The 18,414-nt window shown below is 41.3% G+C and overlaps 1 protein-coding gene across 3 annotated transcripts in view; it reads right to left on the reverse strand.

Moving 5' to 3' along the window:
- Positions 1–9,571: 9,571 nt before the first annotated feature.
- Positions 9,572–18,414, reverse strand: part of NFU1 (NFU1 iron-sulfur cluster scaffold) — a 45,623-nt gene continuing 36,780 nt past the window's right edge. For all 3 annotated transcript variants that reach the window (XM_064364196.1, XM_012433963.2, XM_012433964.3), the window contains 2 exons: positions 13,245–13,419; positions 9,572–9,732 (listed from right to left, as the gene is read on the reverse strand). In XM_064364196.1, the coding sequence (XP_064220266.1) occupies positions 9,688–9,732; positions 13,245–13,419 (220 nt within the window). In that variant the 3' untranslated portion in view covers positions 9,572–9,687. The remainder of the gene's footprint in view (positions 9,733–13,244; positions 13,420–18,414) is intronic.

An 18,414-nucleotide genomic window follows, 5' to 3' on the forward strand; every position in this document is an offset into this window, starting at 1 on the left:
CTCGGGATCCGCCAGCAACCGCCGCCAGGCCCCGCCCCACGGCGCGTATCGCGCCGCCGCCGGTAGGCCCCATTGGACCGCTCACGCGCCGCTCACGCGCAGGTCCCGCCTTCCAGCGCTGCCCCGCCCCCCGAGTCCACGCAGGCGCTGGACTGCTGGCGGCGGAGACGTGGCAGCGGCTCGTGGCCGCGTCCGCCTAGAGTTCCTGGAGACGCCCTCCCGAAGGAGCCGAGAGGGAGGGAAAAACTCAGCGCCTGGCAGGGAATGACGGAAAGAGAAGGATGGAATTGTTAGCAAAGCAATAGCTCCGGGTGCGCGCCCAATGCAGCCCCAGGCCCCACGCGCCAGCACTCCACGAAGTGGGGAAAGAGGAGGAAGAAAGCAGGAAGTCTGAAAAGGGAATCCTGGGGGACATAGGGCTGAAAAAAAAAAAAAAAAGAATGGGGGAGGTGGGGGAAGAAAGATACCACAATTCTTTACTTCGAAGCTCCAAAGGTCAGCCTTTCTGGTAATAAGCAATTCAGTTCCCTGTGTGATATGCTTGGCCTCTAAAAGCCCTCCGCTTCCATTGCCTCCATAACAACCAGTTTATTGTGGAGGATTAGAGGAGCAATGTAAGGCTCAACTATCCGACTGTGAGCCTGGACGTAAGAAACTGTTGGCCCACCTCCTCCCATGGCCCACCTGAGAGGGCTAGGAATTCCCTAGCTTTAACAGCCGCGCGTTTGACTCAAGAAAGATTAATTCTGTGAGTTAATGCACCATGCCTGACAAGAGAAACTTGATTAAAGAGGGATGATGCTTCTGAGAATTTATTCCTGGGCATTTGCTTTAAACAGCCTTAAATGGTCTCTTTAGTCAAATGTAGAGTTATCAGAACTCTATAATGGCTCTAGAGTAGAATAGTATTAGAAACTTACATGGCACACAGAATTCCTGAAGTGTTCACTGCTGTTCATGTGTCTGGTCTTAGGCGTCCTTCCAGCCCTATACACTCCCAACAGGCTCAACAGGTAGTTCCTCAACTGGGCCAAGATTCTCAAATCTTTTAAAAGCACACTTTGATTACTCTGCGTAGAATACCCACCCTGTCTCTTTACATGCTACCTCTTCAGGAAAGCCTTTTTTATCTCCCCCAGACAGACCTGGAGACCTCTCACTCTTTGAGCTACTCACTGTAAAGAAATACGCTTTGATATTTTATGATTTTCTTTGTATATTTCCCCACTGAGCTGTTTCTTGACGCTAGAACTAGATTTTACATACCCAACACTTAATATAGACCATAGTATAAGAGAACAAATTTATTTCGGAATGAATGAGAAAAGTTATTTTCTTAGCGGATTAACCTTCTATGGCTGGTTAAGTCAGCATAAGGCTTTCAATTTTTCTTACGAGGAAAAGTGCCTTTTTTTCACTTCCCTTAGAGAGGCTGAAAAATGTCACATTTAATTAAGCAAAGTATTTCTCACCTAAAAGCCCTTTGATACTTCAAGCCCTTAAACAGGTCCCTAGATCACCCAGAGCAAAGTTTAAAAAAAAAAAAAAGTAAGCTTTTTGGTGATAATACATTTCTTAATTCAAGAAACAGAAAGACTGTGGATATTCACCTAGCCTAAGAACCCTCATCTAAGGCTCTGGTGAGTACTCCATCATATTACTTAGAAGCCAGGATATGGTTCCAATGGTTAAGCAACATCTTTGTACACTGGCAGCAAATCTGTCAATACCACAAAGAAAATGTCAGCAATACAACCAGAGTTCTCATGCTCCAACTATAATAATCTATTTAACCCTTTGCTTTCCACTTCTGCCTGCTACTCTGCCACAATGACTATCAACTTGTCTTATACATCTCTACTCAACAAGCTATTTTGGAAGATACCTATGAATCAGTTGAGAACAAACTAGTGTTACAGGTCTTTTAGAATTTGTCTAAATTCAAATTTTTAAGTTTCCAGTAAAGACTGGAAAGCCCCCTACCTCAAAAGTTAAAAAAATAAATAAATAAATAAATAATTTGAGACTGGGTGCAGTGGCTAACACCTGTAATCGCAGCACTTTGGGAGGCCGAGATAAGTGGATCACGAGGTCAAGTGATCAAGACCATCCTGGCCAACGTGGTGAAACCCCTCTCTATTAATAATACAAAAATTAGCAGGGTGTGGTGGTGTGCACCTGTAGTCCCAGCTACTTGGGAGGCTGATGCAGGAGAATCACTTGAACCCAGGGGGCAGAGGTTGCAGTAAGCCAAGATAGTGCCACTGCATTACAGCCTGGTGGCAGAACGAGACTCCATCTCAAAATAATAATAATAATAATTTGACAAAATAAGAAGAAGAAACTGAAAGACAGTATTTTCCCAACCCAGCCTTGAAAAACCTCACTAACCCAATACAACAAAGAACCCTTTGTAACCATGTGCCAGTTAAGATACACACTTTGGGTGCCTGACCTCCCTTTATACAGAGCTCCACCTTAGCTGGGCCTTTGGGAATAAGGCCTGGAGGAAAAGAAAATAAACGATCTGTGAAGGAAAGGGGACATCTGGGTCTAATTCAAACATCTGAGGAAATGGATTTTCTCTCCTGATCAAAACATTCTGATCAACAACAAAAAAAAGTAATGATGGCAAGGGGGTGTCATTCACCATCTCTTTATGTAAGTCCATTTCCCTGCTCATAGATTTAGTCTCATTGGATCTGATGGCTGAAGGCCATCAGAACTTCCAGTTGCCATTACCAACACAACGAAGAACCTTAGTTGAAATAGCTATAGTAATTTTTGTTAACCCTTATGTGAATGCCCATAATACATAGCAATGAAATTATTAAAATAAAAATTCCTTTGCATGATAAGAATATGGGGAGCTGGGGCACATATGTCCTACTTTTTAGGGAGCTTTGTGGAGAAATGTACCCTGGTGGACAGAAAAATGATAGCAGGTATCAAAGGAAAAAGAAATAGGTTGAGCCCCTGAGGCCTGTGAAAAGAAATGAGGACAGGAACAAAAGGCACCAATCAGGGCCTCAGAAAGACTCTGTGAGTGAACCCCTTTGGCCCCCATAATCTATCCCACACACTTTGGATCCAGAGGGACCTTTCAGAAATACAAATCTGATCCCATGTTTCCTTGCTTCCAGTTCCATGGGTACTCTTCACCCATGGATGAGTACTAGGTTTCCCAATTCAGTGGCAGCACTCCCAAAGAGAAAGGCTCTCTGAGAGCTCTTGAAGGATCCAGCTCTCACAAATTTATTTCTCACAGTCATGGTGAAAGATGTGCCTAGAGGACAGAGCTTTCAATGACAAATAATAGAAGCCCACTCGAACTAGATGAAGAAGGGGGGATTTACTGGCTCCCTTAATTGGAAAGGACAGGAATACAAACAGCTTTCAGCGCATCTATACCTAGGGACAGAATGTTGTCAGAACTCTTTGACCCTCTCTCTGACCTCATGGACAGGGAAACAACCCTCAAATAGTTCTGCAGTCACATCTTTATAGCTTGCAGCCCAAAAGGAGAGAGAGGCTATTCCTCCCTTCTTATTTTTTATTTTCTAGACAACAATTCTGGCCAGTACAGTGTGAGTCATATGCCCCACTCCTGTGGCAAAGAAGGCAGGACATTGTGATAGGACTCTACCAGAGCCCTACAGAGTCATACAGCAAGAGGGAACAGTTCTTCAAAGAAAAGGGGAAGGTGTTACTAAAAGAAGGAAGAACACCAAGAAGGCACAAAAAAATATGTCCACCATGTCAAGCAAATATGACCTGACTGCCCCCCAGAAAACCTCAGGCTTGAGGACAAAGGATGCTGACTCCAACTAGAAGTTGTGCCTTGCCAATACTCCTCTCCAAGGTAGCTCCAAATTTTTCCTGTAGGCAGAAGCTGGGCAGAGTTTTCTAGCTCTTTGGGAAAGAAACTCATTCTACTGCCAAGAAAGTCAATAAATTGAAAACCATGAGATTAACTGGTCCTATCTTTAACCTACTATTTCTATCCTGTAGAATGTGAACAGAGCCACAATAAGGGGTGGACCATTCAGAGAGCTGCCTAGAACTGAAAGAACACTTGAAATGTAAAGACACAGAAAAGGTACTATTTTCTAGGGTTTCTTTCAAGGGATGCAAAAGTTGCTTCTGTAGATCCTGTAAGCCCCTAGGGAATAATCACCGATAACACTGATGGCAAAATGGAGTGTCTGGCTGGAGTTTCCCAAGAGGGATGTAGATTTCCTCTGGACTGGAGAGCAACCAGCTTCATATTCCTGCATATAAAATGGACATACATGTACATACCACTGCTTTTGTCTACTGTGGTTCTAGACTCTTGCCCACTAGTAAGCACCTGTGCAAGTAAAGAAAGCGTCTCTCCTCCCTCAAGTAGGAATACTCAAGAGGGGTATGGGCTCAACTTCCTTAAGGCAGAATAGTATAGCTATAATATGCACATGCCTTATAGCCAGAATGCTGGAGTTCATGTTCCTGGCTTTTCCACTCCAAGTTGCATGGCAATGGACAATGTGCTTTTCCTTGTGCCTACATCTTCCAGTTTATAAAAATGGGAACAATAAGCCAGGCGCAGTGGCGCACACCTGTAATCCCAGCACTTTGGGAGGACAAGGAGGGTAGATAACTTGAGGTGAGGAGTGTGAGACCAGCCTGGCCAATATGGTGAATCCTGTCTCTACCAAAAATGCAAAAATAGTCGGGTGTGGTGGTGCACGCCAGTAATTCCAGCTACTCTGGAAGCTAAGGCAGAAGAATTGCTTGAACCTGGGAGGAGGAGGTTGCAGTGAGCTGAGATGGTGCCACTGCACTCCAGCCTGGACAACAGAACAAGACTTTGTCTCAAAAAAAAAAAAAAGGCGGGGAGGGTGAAGGGAGACAATAGTTACCTATCTCACAGGATTAAATGACTCCATAAATGTAAGGTGCTTAAAACAGTGTGAAAACCTCAGGCTTGAGGACAAAGGATGTTCAATGAATTAATGAACACTGAATAGTCAATGAACATTCGCTATCTTTATCATATGTTGCTCTCATATGACTGTATGTTATCCTGTATAGGGCTTCATCCTAATTTTGAGGATTTTTGTGAAAAATCCTCAGCCTAGGCGTGGTGGCTCATGCCTGTAATCTCAGCACTTTGGGAGGCTGAGGCAGCTGGATCACTTGAGCCCAGGAGTTGCAGATCCACCTAAGCAACATGGTAAAACCCATCTCTACAAAAAAAAAAAAGAAAGAAAATTAGCTGGGTGTGGTAGTGTACACCTATAGTCCCAACTACTTGGGAGCTGAGGTGGGAGAATCTCTTGAGCCTGGGAAGTCAAGGCTGCATTGAGCCATAATCACGCCACTGCACTCCAGTGCAATAGAGACGTTGTCTCAAAAAAAAAAAAGACACTCTGGGAGGCCAAGGCGGGTGGATCACGAGGTCAAGAGATTGAGACCATCCTGGTCAACATGGTGAAACCCCGTCTCTACTAACAGTACAAAAAATTAGCTGGGCATGGTGGCGCTTGCCTGTAATCACAGCTACTTAGGAGGCTGAGGCAGGAGAATTGCCTGAACCCAGGAGGCGGAGGTTGCGGTGAGCCGAGATTGCGCCATTGCACTCCAGCCTGGGTAACAAGAGCAAAACTCCGTCTCAAAGTAAAAAATAAAAAAAAAGAAAAAGAAAAAAAATCCTCCACGTGCCTGGCTTTCTCTTGACAAGTAATCTTAGTTTCACATACTTATTGAAGAATCCTATATTTACAAAGTGTTTTCAGAATATTTCATGTAAAAATATTTCATAAAAGCTGGACATGGTTGTGCATGCCTGTGGTCTTAGCTACTTGGGAGGCTGAGGCGGGCAGATGGCTTGAGCCCAGGAGTTTGAGGCTGCAGTGAGCTATGATTATATACCTGCAACTCCAGCCTGGGGAACAGAGTAAGACTCCATCTCTATTTTAAAAATAAAAATTAAAAAATATATTTTTTATACATTTTGGGGATTTTTTTTTCAATTTTTGTTTTAGCTAAACACAACTAATAGTGATTATTATTCTTTCTTTGGGATTATATAGGGAGAAATTCAGTATAAATATTCCAAAATAAAAACTATTACCTGATTAATCTTTGAATAGTGGTTCAATTAATTAAAACGTACATGTTAATTTGTTTTTTGACATGGAGTCTTGCTCTGTCACGGAGGCTGGAGTGCAGTGGTTGGTGTGATCTTGGCTCACTGCAACCACTGCCTCTCTCCCAGGTTCCAGTGGTTCTCCTGCCTCTGCCTCCTGAATAGCTGGGATTACAGGAACACACTACCATGCCCAGCTATTTTTTTTTGCATTTTTTTAGTAGAGACAGGGTTTCAGCAGGTTGGCCAGACTGGTCTCAAACTCCTGACCTCAGATGATCAGGCCTCGGCCTCCCAAAGTGCTGGGATTACAGGCGTGAGCCACCACCCCTGGCCTGTTTTCATTTTAAGGTTGACATTAGACAGTATACCACAAATGAAAAATCAGCAAAAGCATTTACCAAGTCCTCCATGATTTACCAGTCTCTCAGAATGCAATCAGCTTCAAGTTACAGAATACCTGGTAACAGTGGCTAAAACAAGAAAAACATTGATCTCACTTCATATAAACTCTGGAAGTGGGTAATTCCTAGTCTGGCCAAAAGGCCAACAATGCATCAAGGATTCAGACCCTTTCTTTCTTTTTTTTTTTCTGAGACAGAGTCTTGCTCTGTCGCCCAGGGTGGAGCACAGTGATATGATCTTGGCTCACTGCCCCCAGGCTCAAGTGATTCTCAAGCCTCAGCCTCCCTAGCAGTTGGAACTACAGGCACGTGCCACTGCACCAGGCTAATTTTTGTGTTTTTAAGTAGGGACAAGTTTTCACCACGGTGGCATCGCTGGTCTCAAACTCTTGGCCTCACATGATCTACCCGCCTCGGCCTCCCAAAGTGCTGACATTACAGGCGTGAGCCACCGCACCCAGCCAAGGATTTGCTCCCTTTCTTTGCTCGTTGCTATTCTTAGTGGACCATCTTTTAGTCATGATTATAAGTTTACTGTCATTGCTTTGAACATCACACTCCACAGTATACCAAGCAAGAAGGAAAGGAACAGATGGGAAGAAAATAAGAGCCTTCTTTCCAGAGATTAACTCACATACACACACTCTCTTAACCAGGAAAGACAATATTTCCAGAATTCTCCAGACTTTTTCTTCGAGTTTAGTGGCCACAGCCAGGTCATATGGCTACCCACAGACTAATGATTGGGAAAGAAATGGAGTTAAAGTGACCAGTTTAAACTAGTCCTAACTTATCCCCTGGGACTGAGGTGAGACCTACTGAGAGGGCTTTCCTTAACAAGAAGTGAGGGTATATGTTGGGTAGGCAACCAAGAGTTTCTGTGACACTCTATACTACCACTGCCTACTTGTGCACCATTTCCACTTTATAGTCAAGCCAAACTTAGCTTCTTGAGCTTCCCAAATACATTTCACACTTATAATTCTGATTACACTGCTCTTTATGCCTAGAATATTCTTCCCACACCTTTCCTCCTTATTCTTCATGGCTGTTCCCTTTTATGGAAAATCTTTCCAATACTTTGGCCTCTCAATTGAATAATTTCCTTTTTTTTTTTTTTTGAGAGTCTCATTCTGTCACCCAAGCTAGAGTGCAGTGACACCATCGCAGCTCACTGCAAGCTCCCAGGTTCAAGGGATTTTTGTGGCTTAGCCTCCTGAGTAGCTGGGATTACAGGCACATGCCACCTCATCTGGCTAATTTTTATATTTTTAGTAGAGATGGGGTTTCACTGTTGGCCAGGCTGGTCTTGAACTCCTTACCTCAAGTGATTTGCCTGCCTCAGCCTCCCAAAGTGCTGGGATTACAGGCATGAGCCATTATGCCTGGCCAATTTCCTCTCTTCTAATAATCTAAATCTCCACCCAATTCAGCCACTTATTTCATGGCCATATCCAAGATCTGTCATTACTTGTATCTCATCCACAATGTTAATTTCCTGTAGCTTCAACTAAAGGGCAGGTTAAGTTGCCTTGCTTATAGAGCAATTCCCAGTGTCTAAATTAAATTCACACATGGTATCTCAAGGAATGAATTCTCCAACCCTACTATCTGGTTCAGTGAACCAAAGGACAAAAGTAAAAACTTCAATTCCCAGCACTCACAACTGCTAGAGTTCTTCCTGCTTCCATCAGTATCTTAATCTCCTTAATTTGGGGGACTAGAATTCCAGAGATGCAATGTATCACTACTATTTTCCCATCTTTCCTTTCCCAGTATTTTGTTAAGTGCAGTCTCTGAATTACTATAGAAAAATGAGAGGGAAGGCTAAATCACTCTTTTGGGTACCTGAAAAAGCAGTACCCCTATGGTAGAAAGACAACTGAGTCAGAAGCCAGTGGAAGGACCAAAGCAGCTTCTTACCTTGTCTTCAGCAATTCTGATTTATAAGGTAAAGGCTGGGCATATTGAGGCAGTTTTTCTTATTCAGCCCTCTCCGTCTTAACCAATAGAAACTGTCCAGATTCTGGAATTAGTTTTTGAGTTTTTCACTTTTTTTTTTTTTTGAGGTGGAGTCGCTGTCACTCAGGCTGGAGTGCAGTGGCTCAGTCTCGGCTCACTGCCACCTCCACCTCCCAGGTTCAAGCGATTCTCCTGCTTCAGCCTGAGAGCTGAATTCCCTGAGTAGCTGGGAATACAGACGTGCGCCACCACACCCAGCTAATTTTTGTATTTTTAGTAGAGATGTGGTTTCTCCATGTTGGTCAGGCTGGTCTCAAACTCCTGACCTCCTGATCCACCAGCCTTGCCTACCTACTAAAGTGCTGGGATTACAGGCGTAAGCCACCACACCAGGCCATTTTTTGTTTTGTTTTGTTCTTAAAAAGTTCTGTGCTACTTAATTGGGGGCTACGATTTTTAAAACAGAATTGCTTAGCTGTTTCTTAAGCTAAAAATTTAGTAAAAGGCTGGGCGCAGTGGCTCACGCCTGTAATCCCAGCACTTTGGGAGGCCGAGGCAGGCGGATTACGAGGTCAAGAGATCAAGACAATCCTGGCCAACACAGTGAAACCCTGTCTCTACTAAAATACAAATATTAGCTGGGCGTGGTGGTGCACGCCTGTAGTCCCAGCTACTCTGGAGGCTGAGGCAGAAGAATTGCTCGAACCCGGGAGGTAGAGGTTGCAGTGAGCCGAGATCGTGCCACTGCACTCCAGCCTGGCGCCTGGTGACAGAACAAGACTGTCTCAAACAATAACAACAACAACAAAACTTCAGTAAAAATAGTTTTAGATATTTCACAAAAAGTCATTTTAGAATTTTTTAATAGCATTCTGTTTCTTCCTGTGTAAAAAAAGTAAATAAATTAGATGAGGAGAAATGTATTTTAAACTCCTTCACACATATGCAAAGAAGGAGCCATGGGAAATGAGAAACAAAAATAAAAATATCCTTGGATAAAATCCACATGTAGAGAAGATGATTCAAGAAGTTATAAATAACTCATCTGAGGTAAAGCAAACACGCAATATTTATATATCATTCTCTGAAGATATTTTATTTATCTTCAAGTTCCTCCGCATATTAATAATAAAAACTTGTATATATTATCAACAAGTCTGACTGTTGTGCCCAAAGAAAATCCAGATTATTTTAAGGTGAGTTTACTTCTTTTTCATCTGATTCATCATCCATAACCTAAAACCAAAAAACAATTTAAGAATTAAGAAAATGATTAGATTTTGCTATTTTCCTGATTTTTATATTACTTCTTTACCTGATATACTCTATAACAATGCATGGCAAGCCAGTAAGAATAAATCTATCAACAGCCCCAAAGAACAAGGTTTGAATCATAACCTGGTATCATAAAAACATAAAAGCAAATTAAATATTTGGAAATTAATTAAAGCACTGATCACTTCTCTTTGTCTCTAAGAGGCTACACATAGCAGAGTCTCAGCTAGGCAGAAATGACTATAAATAATTAACTGGTATTCTCTAGCCATAAGACTAATGTAATTGACTTCTTGTCTTCTTTTTTTCAAAACCATCTTATTTACTTAAAATATATTCTGTGAAGCTATACCAAACTGTTATTATAAAAATATTTATTTTTGTTAAAATGAATCCCCAAAGAAAGTAAAAAAACAAAAAACCCATATTAGGAACTAATTATTTTTGTCTTATTCATATAAAAGATCATTTTAAACCTCAGAAAAACATTACCACAGCTATTATCTTTCCATGACTTATTACTAAGATAACAGACTAACTCTGTTGGGAAGGAAAAAGTTACATAAACCTAAGAATGTTTTTTCTCCTCACCACACCTACTACAATTAGATGCCAATTCAAGTTTATAATCTGAAGGCCAATTCATCACCCCACCCTGGACAAACGAATAAAAATGTTCCTCAGTCAATCCACCAAACTGTCAACTAACTAATTTTTTAAAGGCATATAAATGATAATGGAACAAAAATAAGAGTTTTAAAAAAAAAAAGAAGAAAGAAAGAAAGAAACAATCTAGGCTAGGCGTGGTGACTCACACCTGTAATCCCAGGACTTTGGGTGGCCAAGGTGGGCGGATCACCTGAAGTCAGGAGTTCGAGAGCAGCCTGGTCAACATGGTGAAACCACATCTCTATTAAAAATACAAAAATTAGCTGGGCATGGTAGTGCACACCTGTACTCCCAGTTACTCGGGAGGCTGGGGCAGGAGAATCATTTGAACCTGGGAGATAGAGGTTGCAGTGAGCCGAGATCACGACTCGGCTCCAGCCTGGGCAACAAGAGTGAAACTACGTCTCAAAAAATATATGTAGAGAGAGAGAGATAGATTCTGGCTCTGATCTGAGACAATCAATAGAAAAAGAATTCTTTCATAGGATATCTTTTCAGTTGAGTAAAAATTGGTATTTCCAAAAAATTAATATTTTACATCTAATTTTAACAATACCCAATCCAAAAAATTTTGTCAACGAACTCATATTTTAGGCAGAATTGTTCCTTCATTTGGAATAATAAAGCATGTATAGGACATTTTTAAGGCACAGGGCTAGTTGTTGCAGGGGAATACAAAGACTTGGATATGATTTCAAGTCTCTTAGGGAGCTTCCACATAAACATAAAGCTAAAACAGATACGGAAAGTCGCATAAACATAAAGCCAAAACAGAAGCTTTGGACCTATCAAAGAAGAACTTAATTCTAAGTGGAAGACTGATAAAGACTTCAAAGAGGAGATGGCATATACCGGACAAAAACGATGGTGTGTAGGCTAAGGCAACTCCATCTTAAATGCTAATCTGCCATGTTGACTAACCTCAGTTCTAGGAATGCCTCTAAGATTTCTACTTAATCCTGCCTTTAGGTCAAAACAATCTTGGTGTTATCCTAAACACATACTTAGCCTATAATTTGCTTATGCTATTAGGGAAATAAGCATTCTTGCCTTTTCCAGAGGGATTGACTTTAATTGTCCTATGCATATCATCTGAAGCATGTATACCCATTCCTCATGGTATATGAGCCCTGAGTCTATGGGGTAACAATGTGGGGATCCATCATCTTGCAACCACCGGAGAAATGGCTTCTGTTCCTCAGTCCATATTAAATGTTTCTTTCTGACCAACTGGATTCGTCAGCCTCTTTCTTCAGCCTCTCAGCAACCTCAGACTTTGGGATAGGTTTGTATAGACCTGTTCACTGTGGAACCATTGAATTTTAATGCTACCCAAGGATGAGTGATTCCTAATGGAGCTAGGGCACAGAATTACCTGAGGTGGCTCATGCCTGTAATCCTAGCACTCTGGGAGACCGAGGTGGGCAAATTGCCTGAGCTCAGGAGTTCGAGACCAGCCTGGGCAACATAGTGAAACCCAGTCTCTACTAAAATACAAAATACAGAAAATGGTGGCACATGCCTGTAATTCCACCTACTCAGGAGGCTGAGGCATGGGAATTGCTTGAACCCGGGAGGCAGAGGTTGCAGTGAGTGGAGATCATATCACTGCATTCCAGCCTGGGCAACAGAGTAAGACTCTGTCTAAAAAAAAAAAAAAACAGAATTACCTGAGGTTCTGTGGGTTGAAAATTTCTAATTTCCACACATCCCTCTTCCCTCCTTGATAATCTCTCTCCATAAAGCCATGACTTCTGGTTGAGAATCACTGCAGTGAGAGTCTATCACTGATGACAAGGTGCTATGCTATATTCCTTAGGTATGTTGGCAAGAAAAAAATGTTGATATTGTGCTATACATAAAGCTCTAGAATTCTACTCAATATAGCGACAACCTATGATTTCTTAATGGACTTCTTGCTTGCATGTTTAAGGATACATAGATTAAGCCAGTTGTGTTAATCCTTAATCCCAGCATTTTGGGAGAATCGCTTGAGGCCAAGAATTCAAGACCAGCTTGGGCAACATAGCAAGACCCACGTCTCTACCAACAACAACAACAATAACAACAGAGTGAATAAATATGATGTAGTAGAGTTCTTCCACTAAAGATTTCTAAATTTCATCTATAAAACACTGTGTTACGTTTAAACCTTTTTCATAATTTTTGTGCAATCAGAGCAGCAATATGCCCTCTAAGTCTCTGTTGTATTGTGTGCAAATGGGGATGACTTAATGGACTATGTTTATTAGAAGATGAAATGAGGTAATATTAGTAAAAATGCCTGGCATATAGTAGGTATTCATAACACTAAAGTTACTTCTATAATAAGAGATTTCAAGTCTGATAAAAATTGCAAGACAATGAGCCAGGCGAGGTGGCTCACACCTGTACCCAGAACTTTGGGAGGCTGAGGTGGGCGGATCACGAGGTCCAGAAATCGAGACCATCCTGGCTAACACGGTGAAACCCTGTCTTTACTAAAAATACAAAAAATTAGCTGGGTGTGGTAGCACACGCTTGTAGTCCCAGCTACTCAGGAGGCTGAGGCAGGAGAATCGCTTGAACCCGGGAGGCAGAGGTTGCAGTGAACTGAGATCCTGCCACTGCACTCCAGCCTGGGCAACAGACTGAGATTCTATCTCAAAAAACAAACAAACAAAAAAATTGCAACACAAAAATCTATCCTTTGAAGAAAAAGCTAGGTCATGAACTTCTTTTCAAATACTTGCCTTAACATCTATTTCCAGCCTTTATATCTACAAAGAAAAAAAAATCTACACTGTCATATAATATTAGCATACCTGTTCTACGCCTTCTACCTCTGGAATATAAAACTGCAGCATGTTCTGAATTCCATTTTTCAGAGTAATGATTGAACTAGGGCAGCTGGTACAAGAACCCTGGAGTTTCAGCTGTACGATGCCATCTTCAAAGCCTTTGTAGATTACGTCTCCTCCATCTTCCTGCACAGTTGGCCTGTGAGGTCAAAGAATATTTATTACTTATTCTTTAAAATACAAGTTATCAATGAAAAAATTTAACACAGCTCAGAGCTTACATGTTATAATGGTAAAATTCACAAAGTTAGAGCTACTTTTAAAACAGAGAATAATAACTGTGGCTAAGTTTTATTTATAATTTTAACTTTTTTTTCACTCTCAGATAAAATACCAAAATTCACTCATACAAATATTTACTCCACTTACCACATTTGATCTTGTTTACCAATAATCTTTTCAAGGCTGGGAATGGTGGCTCACACTTGTAATTCCAGCAATTTGGGAGGCGAAGGTAGGAGGATTGCTTAAGCCCAGGAGTTGGAAGCTCAGTGACCTATTATCATGCCACTGCAGTCCAGCCTGGGTAACACAGAGAGACCCTGTGTCTAAAAAAAAAAAAATGTTTAATAAAAACTATGGGCCGGGCGCGGTGGCTCACACCTGTAATCCCAGCACTTTGGGAGGCCGAGGTGGGAGGATCACAAGGTCAAGAGATCGAGACCATCCTGGCCAACGTGGTGAAACCCCATCTCTACAAATTAATTAATTAATTAATTAATTAAATTAAAACTATGACATTTTAAAGCATTTAAGATTTCAAATTTCCTAATAATTATTATGATTATCTAAGATATACTCAGTCACTTCTTTTGAGTGAAGGAAGAGGGAGACTGTCATATGCTGGCTTCATTTTCAGGTAATTTTTCATTGAAATTAAACATTAATAAAGAAAAACGCTTAAATCATGTATATACAGTTCACTACATTTTCACAAAGTGAACACATATTTAAAACCACCCAAACCAAGAAACAACACCAAGACTCCAGAAGTCCCCTTTGGGCTTCCTTCCAATCACTCCCCACAAACAAAACACAGCCATTATCCTAATTCATATCACCACTGATTAGTTCTGCCTGTTTCTAAACTTTATAATTTATAAATATGAATTATATTTATAAATAACATAGAATAATTCTTTTGTATCTGGCTTCTTGTGCTCTTTGTGAGATTCATCTATGTTGCTGAATATAGTACTAGGTCATTTACTCACATTGCTGCATAGTGTTCCATTAAGTAAATATACCAGAATTTATTTATCCATTCTACTGTTGATGGACATTTAGGTTAATACTAGGTTTTGGCTTTTACAAATAGTGCAGCTATAAAGATTCTTAGAAGTGTTTTTGTTATGCATATATATTACTACTGGAAATATACCTGAAAGTGAAATTGCTGAATGAAGAGTATGAATATGTTGAGATCTAATAAATACTGCCATATAGTTTTCCAGTTACATAAACTTACATTCCCACCAGCAGTATATGAGAGTTTCTGTTGCTCCACATCCTCACCAACAATTAGTGTTGCCAGTCTTAATAGTTTTTTTTTTTTTTGAGACAAGAGTTTTGCTCTTGTTACCCAGGCTGGAGTGCAATGGCGCGATCTCGGCTCACCGCAACCTTCGCCTCCTGGGTTCAGGCAATTCTCCTGCCTCAGCCTCCTGAGTAGCTGGAATTACAGGCATGCGCCACGGTGCCCAGCTAATTTTTTGTATTTTTAGTAGAGACAGGGTTTCACGATGTTGACCAGGATGGTCTCGATCTCTTGACCTCGTGATCCACCCGCCTCGGCCTCCCAAAGTGCTGGGATTACAGGCGTGAGCCACCGCGCTCAGCCCAGTCTTAATAGTTTTAACTTTCTTAGTGGATTTGTACTAATATTTCATTGTGGTTTGAATGTTAAAAATAACTAATAAGGTTAAGCACCTTTTCAAGTTTAGTGGCTACTTGATTGTCTTTTTTTTTGAGACAGAGTCTCACTCTTGTCCAGGTTGGAATGCAGTGGCACAATCTCAGCTCACTGCAACCTCCACATCCTGGGTTCACGTGATTCTCCTGCCTCAGCCTCCTGGATAGCTGGGATTATAGGCATGCGTTCATATGCCTGGTTAATTTTTTTTATATTTTTAGTAGAGACGGAGTTTCACCAGGTTGGCCAGGCTGATCTTGAACTACTGACTTCAGGTGATTCACCCACCTCAACCTCCCAAAGTGCTGTGATTATGGGTGCGAGCCACCTCTCCCAGCAGCTATTTGATTATCTTTTGTGAATTATCTGCTCCAGTCTCTGATTGTCTTTTTCTTACCAATTTGTACAAGTTATTTATATATTCTGTCATATAAATGCATAAATATCTTCTAATCTGTGCTTTGCCTTTTCACTGTAAATGGCTTTTTTTTAACAGTCTCACTTTGTCACATAGGCTGGAGGTACAGTGGCATGATCACAGCTCACTGCTACCTAAAACTCCTAGGCTCAAGGGAGCCTCCCCTACACCTCAGCCTCCTAAGTAGCTGGAATTACACGCATAAGCCACTGTGCCCAGCCAATGGCATCTTCTGATGAAGAGAGAGTCACAATTTTACTGTAGCCCAATTTATATGTATTTTCCTTGATTTTTATCTGATTTCTTATGTCCATTGAAAAAAATATTTGCCTACCCAAAGGTCATACAAATAATTCTATTTCTTTTCTTGTCTTTCCTTTTCTCTTTCCCTTCCTCTTTCCCTCCCTCCCTTCCTTCCCGCTCTGTCTTTCTTTCTCTTTCTTTCTCTCTCTCTTTCTTTTGTGTAGAGATGGTATCTCACTATGTTGCCTAGGCTGGTCTCAAACTCCTGGGCTCAAGCAATCTGCCCCTCAGCCTCCCAAAATGTTAGGATTACAGGCATGAGCCACCACGCTTGGCCCCTATCTCTCTTCTAAGTAGTATATAGTTGCATGCTTGGCCCCTATATCTCTTCTAGGCAGTATATAGTTGGTTTTGTTTTTTCACATCCAATTTGACAATCTTATTTTTGTTCATCAAAATATTGTCATTTAAACACCAATACTTTTGGGTTTATATTAGCATTTACTGTTTCCTATTTTGCACTGTTTTGGATCGATGAAGTACTTTTTATTCTATTTCTCCCCTTCATAGGCTTGAAACTTTTTTTTTTTTGTTTTGGTGAGACAGGGTCTTGCTCTATCACCTAGACCAGGGTACAATGGTGTGATCACAGCTTACTGAAGCCTCAACCTCCCGGGTTCAAGCAATCTTTCTGCCTCATGAGCAGCTAAGGCTACAGGTGCACACCACCACACCCACCTAATTTGTTAATTTTTTGTAGAGAAAAATTAACATGTCTCACTATGTTGCCAGGGTGGTCTCTAACTTCTGGGCTCAAGCAATCCTCCTGCCTCAGCCTCCCCAAGTGCTAGGATTACAGGTGTGAGCACCATGCCCACCCTCTCATGCTTCTTTCCTATATCTTCTATTCTATTATCTCCCTGTGCTTCAAGCTGAATATTTTCTACTGACTTAAATTCCAGTATGCTAATCTTATCTTCAACTATGTCCAATCTAATGTTAACCTAATGAGTTCTTCAGTTATTATCATTTTAGTTCCAGAGTTACTAATTCTTTTTTTAGATTCCAGTTCCCTAATGAAATTCTTCATCTTGCTATTTTTTTTTAATCACAGTTTTTTAAACACCATGTGTTTAAAATATCCAATATCTAGGTTTCCTATGAATCCGTGTTATTTTATCTTGGTTTAGTTTCTAGATATGCCTAGCAATATCTGACTGAATTATGAACACTATAATCCCAGCACTTTGGGAGGCTGAGGCAGGTGTATCACCTGAGCACAGGAGTTTGAGACAACCCTGGGGAACATGGGGAAAACCCATCTCTACAAAAAATATAAAAATTAGCTAGGTGTGGTGGCACATACCTGTAGTTCCAGCTACTCAAATGACCAAGGTGGGAGGATCACTTACACTTAGGAAGCTGAGGATGCAATAAGCCATGAGCGTGCCACTGCACTTCAGCCTGGGCAGCAAAGCGTGACCCTGTCTCCAATTTTAAAAAAAGGCAGGGCGCAGTGGCTCACACTTGTAATCCCAGCACTATGGGAGGCTGAGGCGGGCAGATCACAAGGTCAAGAGATCGAGACCATCCTGGTCAACATGGTGAAACCTTGTCTCTACTAAAAAAAAAAATACAAAAATTAGCTGGGCATGGTGGCATGCACCTGTAGTCCCAGCTACTCAGGAGGCTGAGGCAGAAGAATTGCTTGCACCCAGGAGGCAGAGGTAGCAGTGAGCCGAGATAGTGCCACTGCACTCCAGCCTGGCACCTGGCAACAAAGCAAGACTCTGTCTCAAAAAAAAAAAAAAAAAAAAGGATTCATCCTACGTTCTGGCAACAGCTCATCTACTTTGAAATTAAACTGACTTAATACTGGCCTACAGTCTTGTAAGCTTAGTCTACCTCTAATGTGTCTTCATTTTAAGAGTATAGTTCTCTGGAGAGCCTAACCAAGAGCTTGGATTTTTTTTTTTTTTTTTTTTTTTTGACACACTCACTCTTTGTCGCCCAGGCTGGAATTCAATGGTGTGACCTAGGCTCACTGCAACCTGGGCCTCTGCTTCTGGATCAAGCAATTCTCCTGCCTCAGCCACTAGAGTAGCTGGGATTTGTCATAGAGATGGAGTTTCACCATGTTGGCCAGGCTGGTCTCAAACTCCTGACCTTAATGTGATCCATCCACTTTGGCCTCCCAAAATGCTCATATTACAGACATGAGCCACTAAGCCTAGCCAGGCTTGAATGTTTCTTAAGACCCAACCTCCCTGACAGAGCTTAAACTCTAATTTTTGTCCACCACCCCAGCATCATAAAACTGCCAAAAGTCTGCTCTGCCTTCCAAGTACTTTTTTTTTTTTTAACTTCTTAGCCTTTTTTACATAGCTACAAATAAGTAGTGCCTTATGATAGAAAATCTGAGTGTTAGGCTTATTTTTCTTTATTTTTAAATTAATTATTACTATTTCTTTTTCTTCTTTTGAGATAGAGTCTCACTCTAAAGTGCAGTGACACAATCTTGGCTCACTGCAACCTCCACCTCCCGGGTTCAAGTGATTCTC

This window comes from Aotus nancymaae, unplaced genomic scaffold, assembly GCF_030222135.1.
Source record: "Aotus nancymaae isolate 86718 unplaced genomic scaffold, 86718_ANA_hifiasm-v0.15.2.pri h1tg000057l, whole genome shotgun sequence".
Classification (NCBI taxonomy): domain Eukaryota; kingdom Metazoa; phylum Chordata; class Mammalia; order Primates; family Aotidae; genus Aotus; species Aotus nancymaae.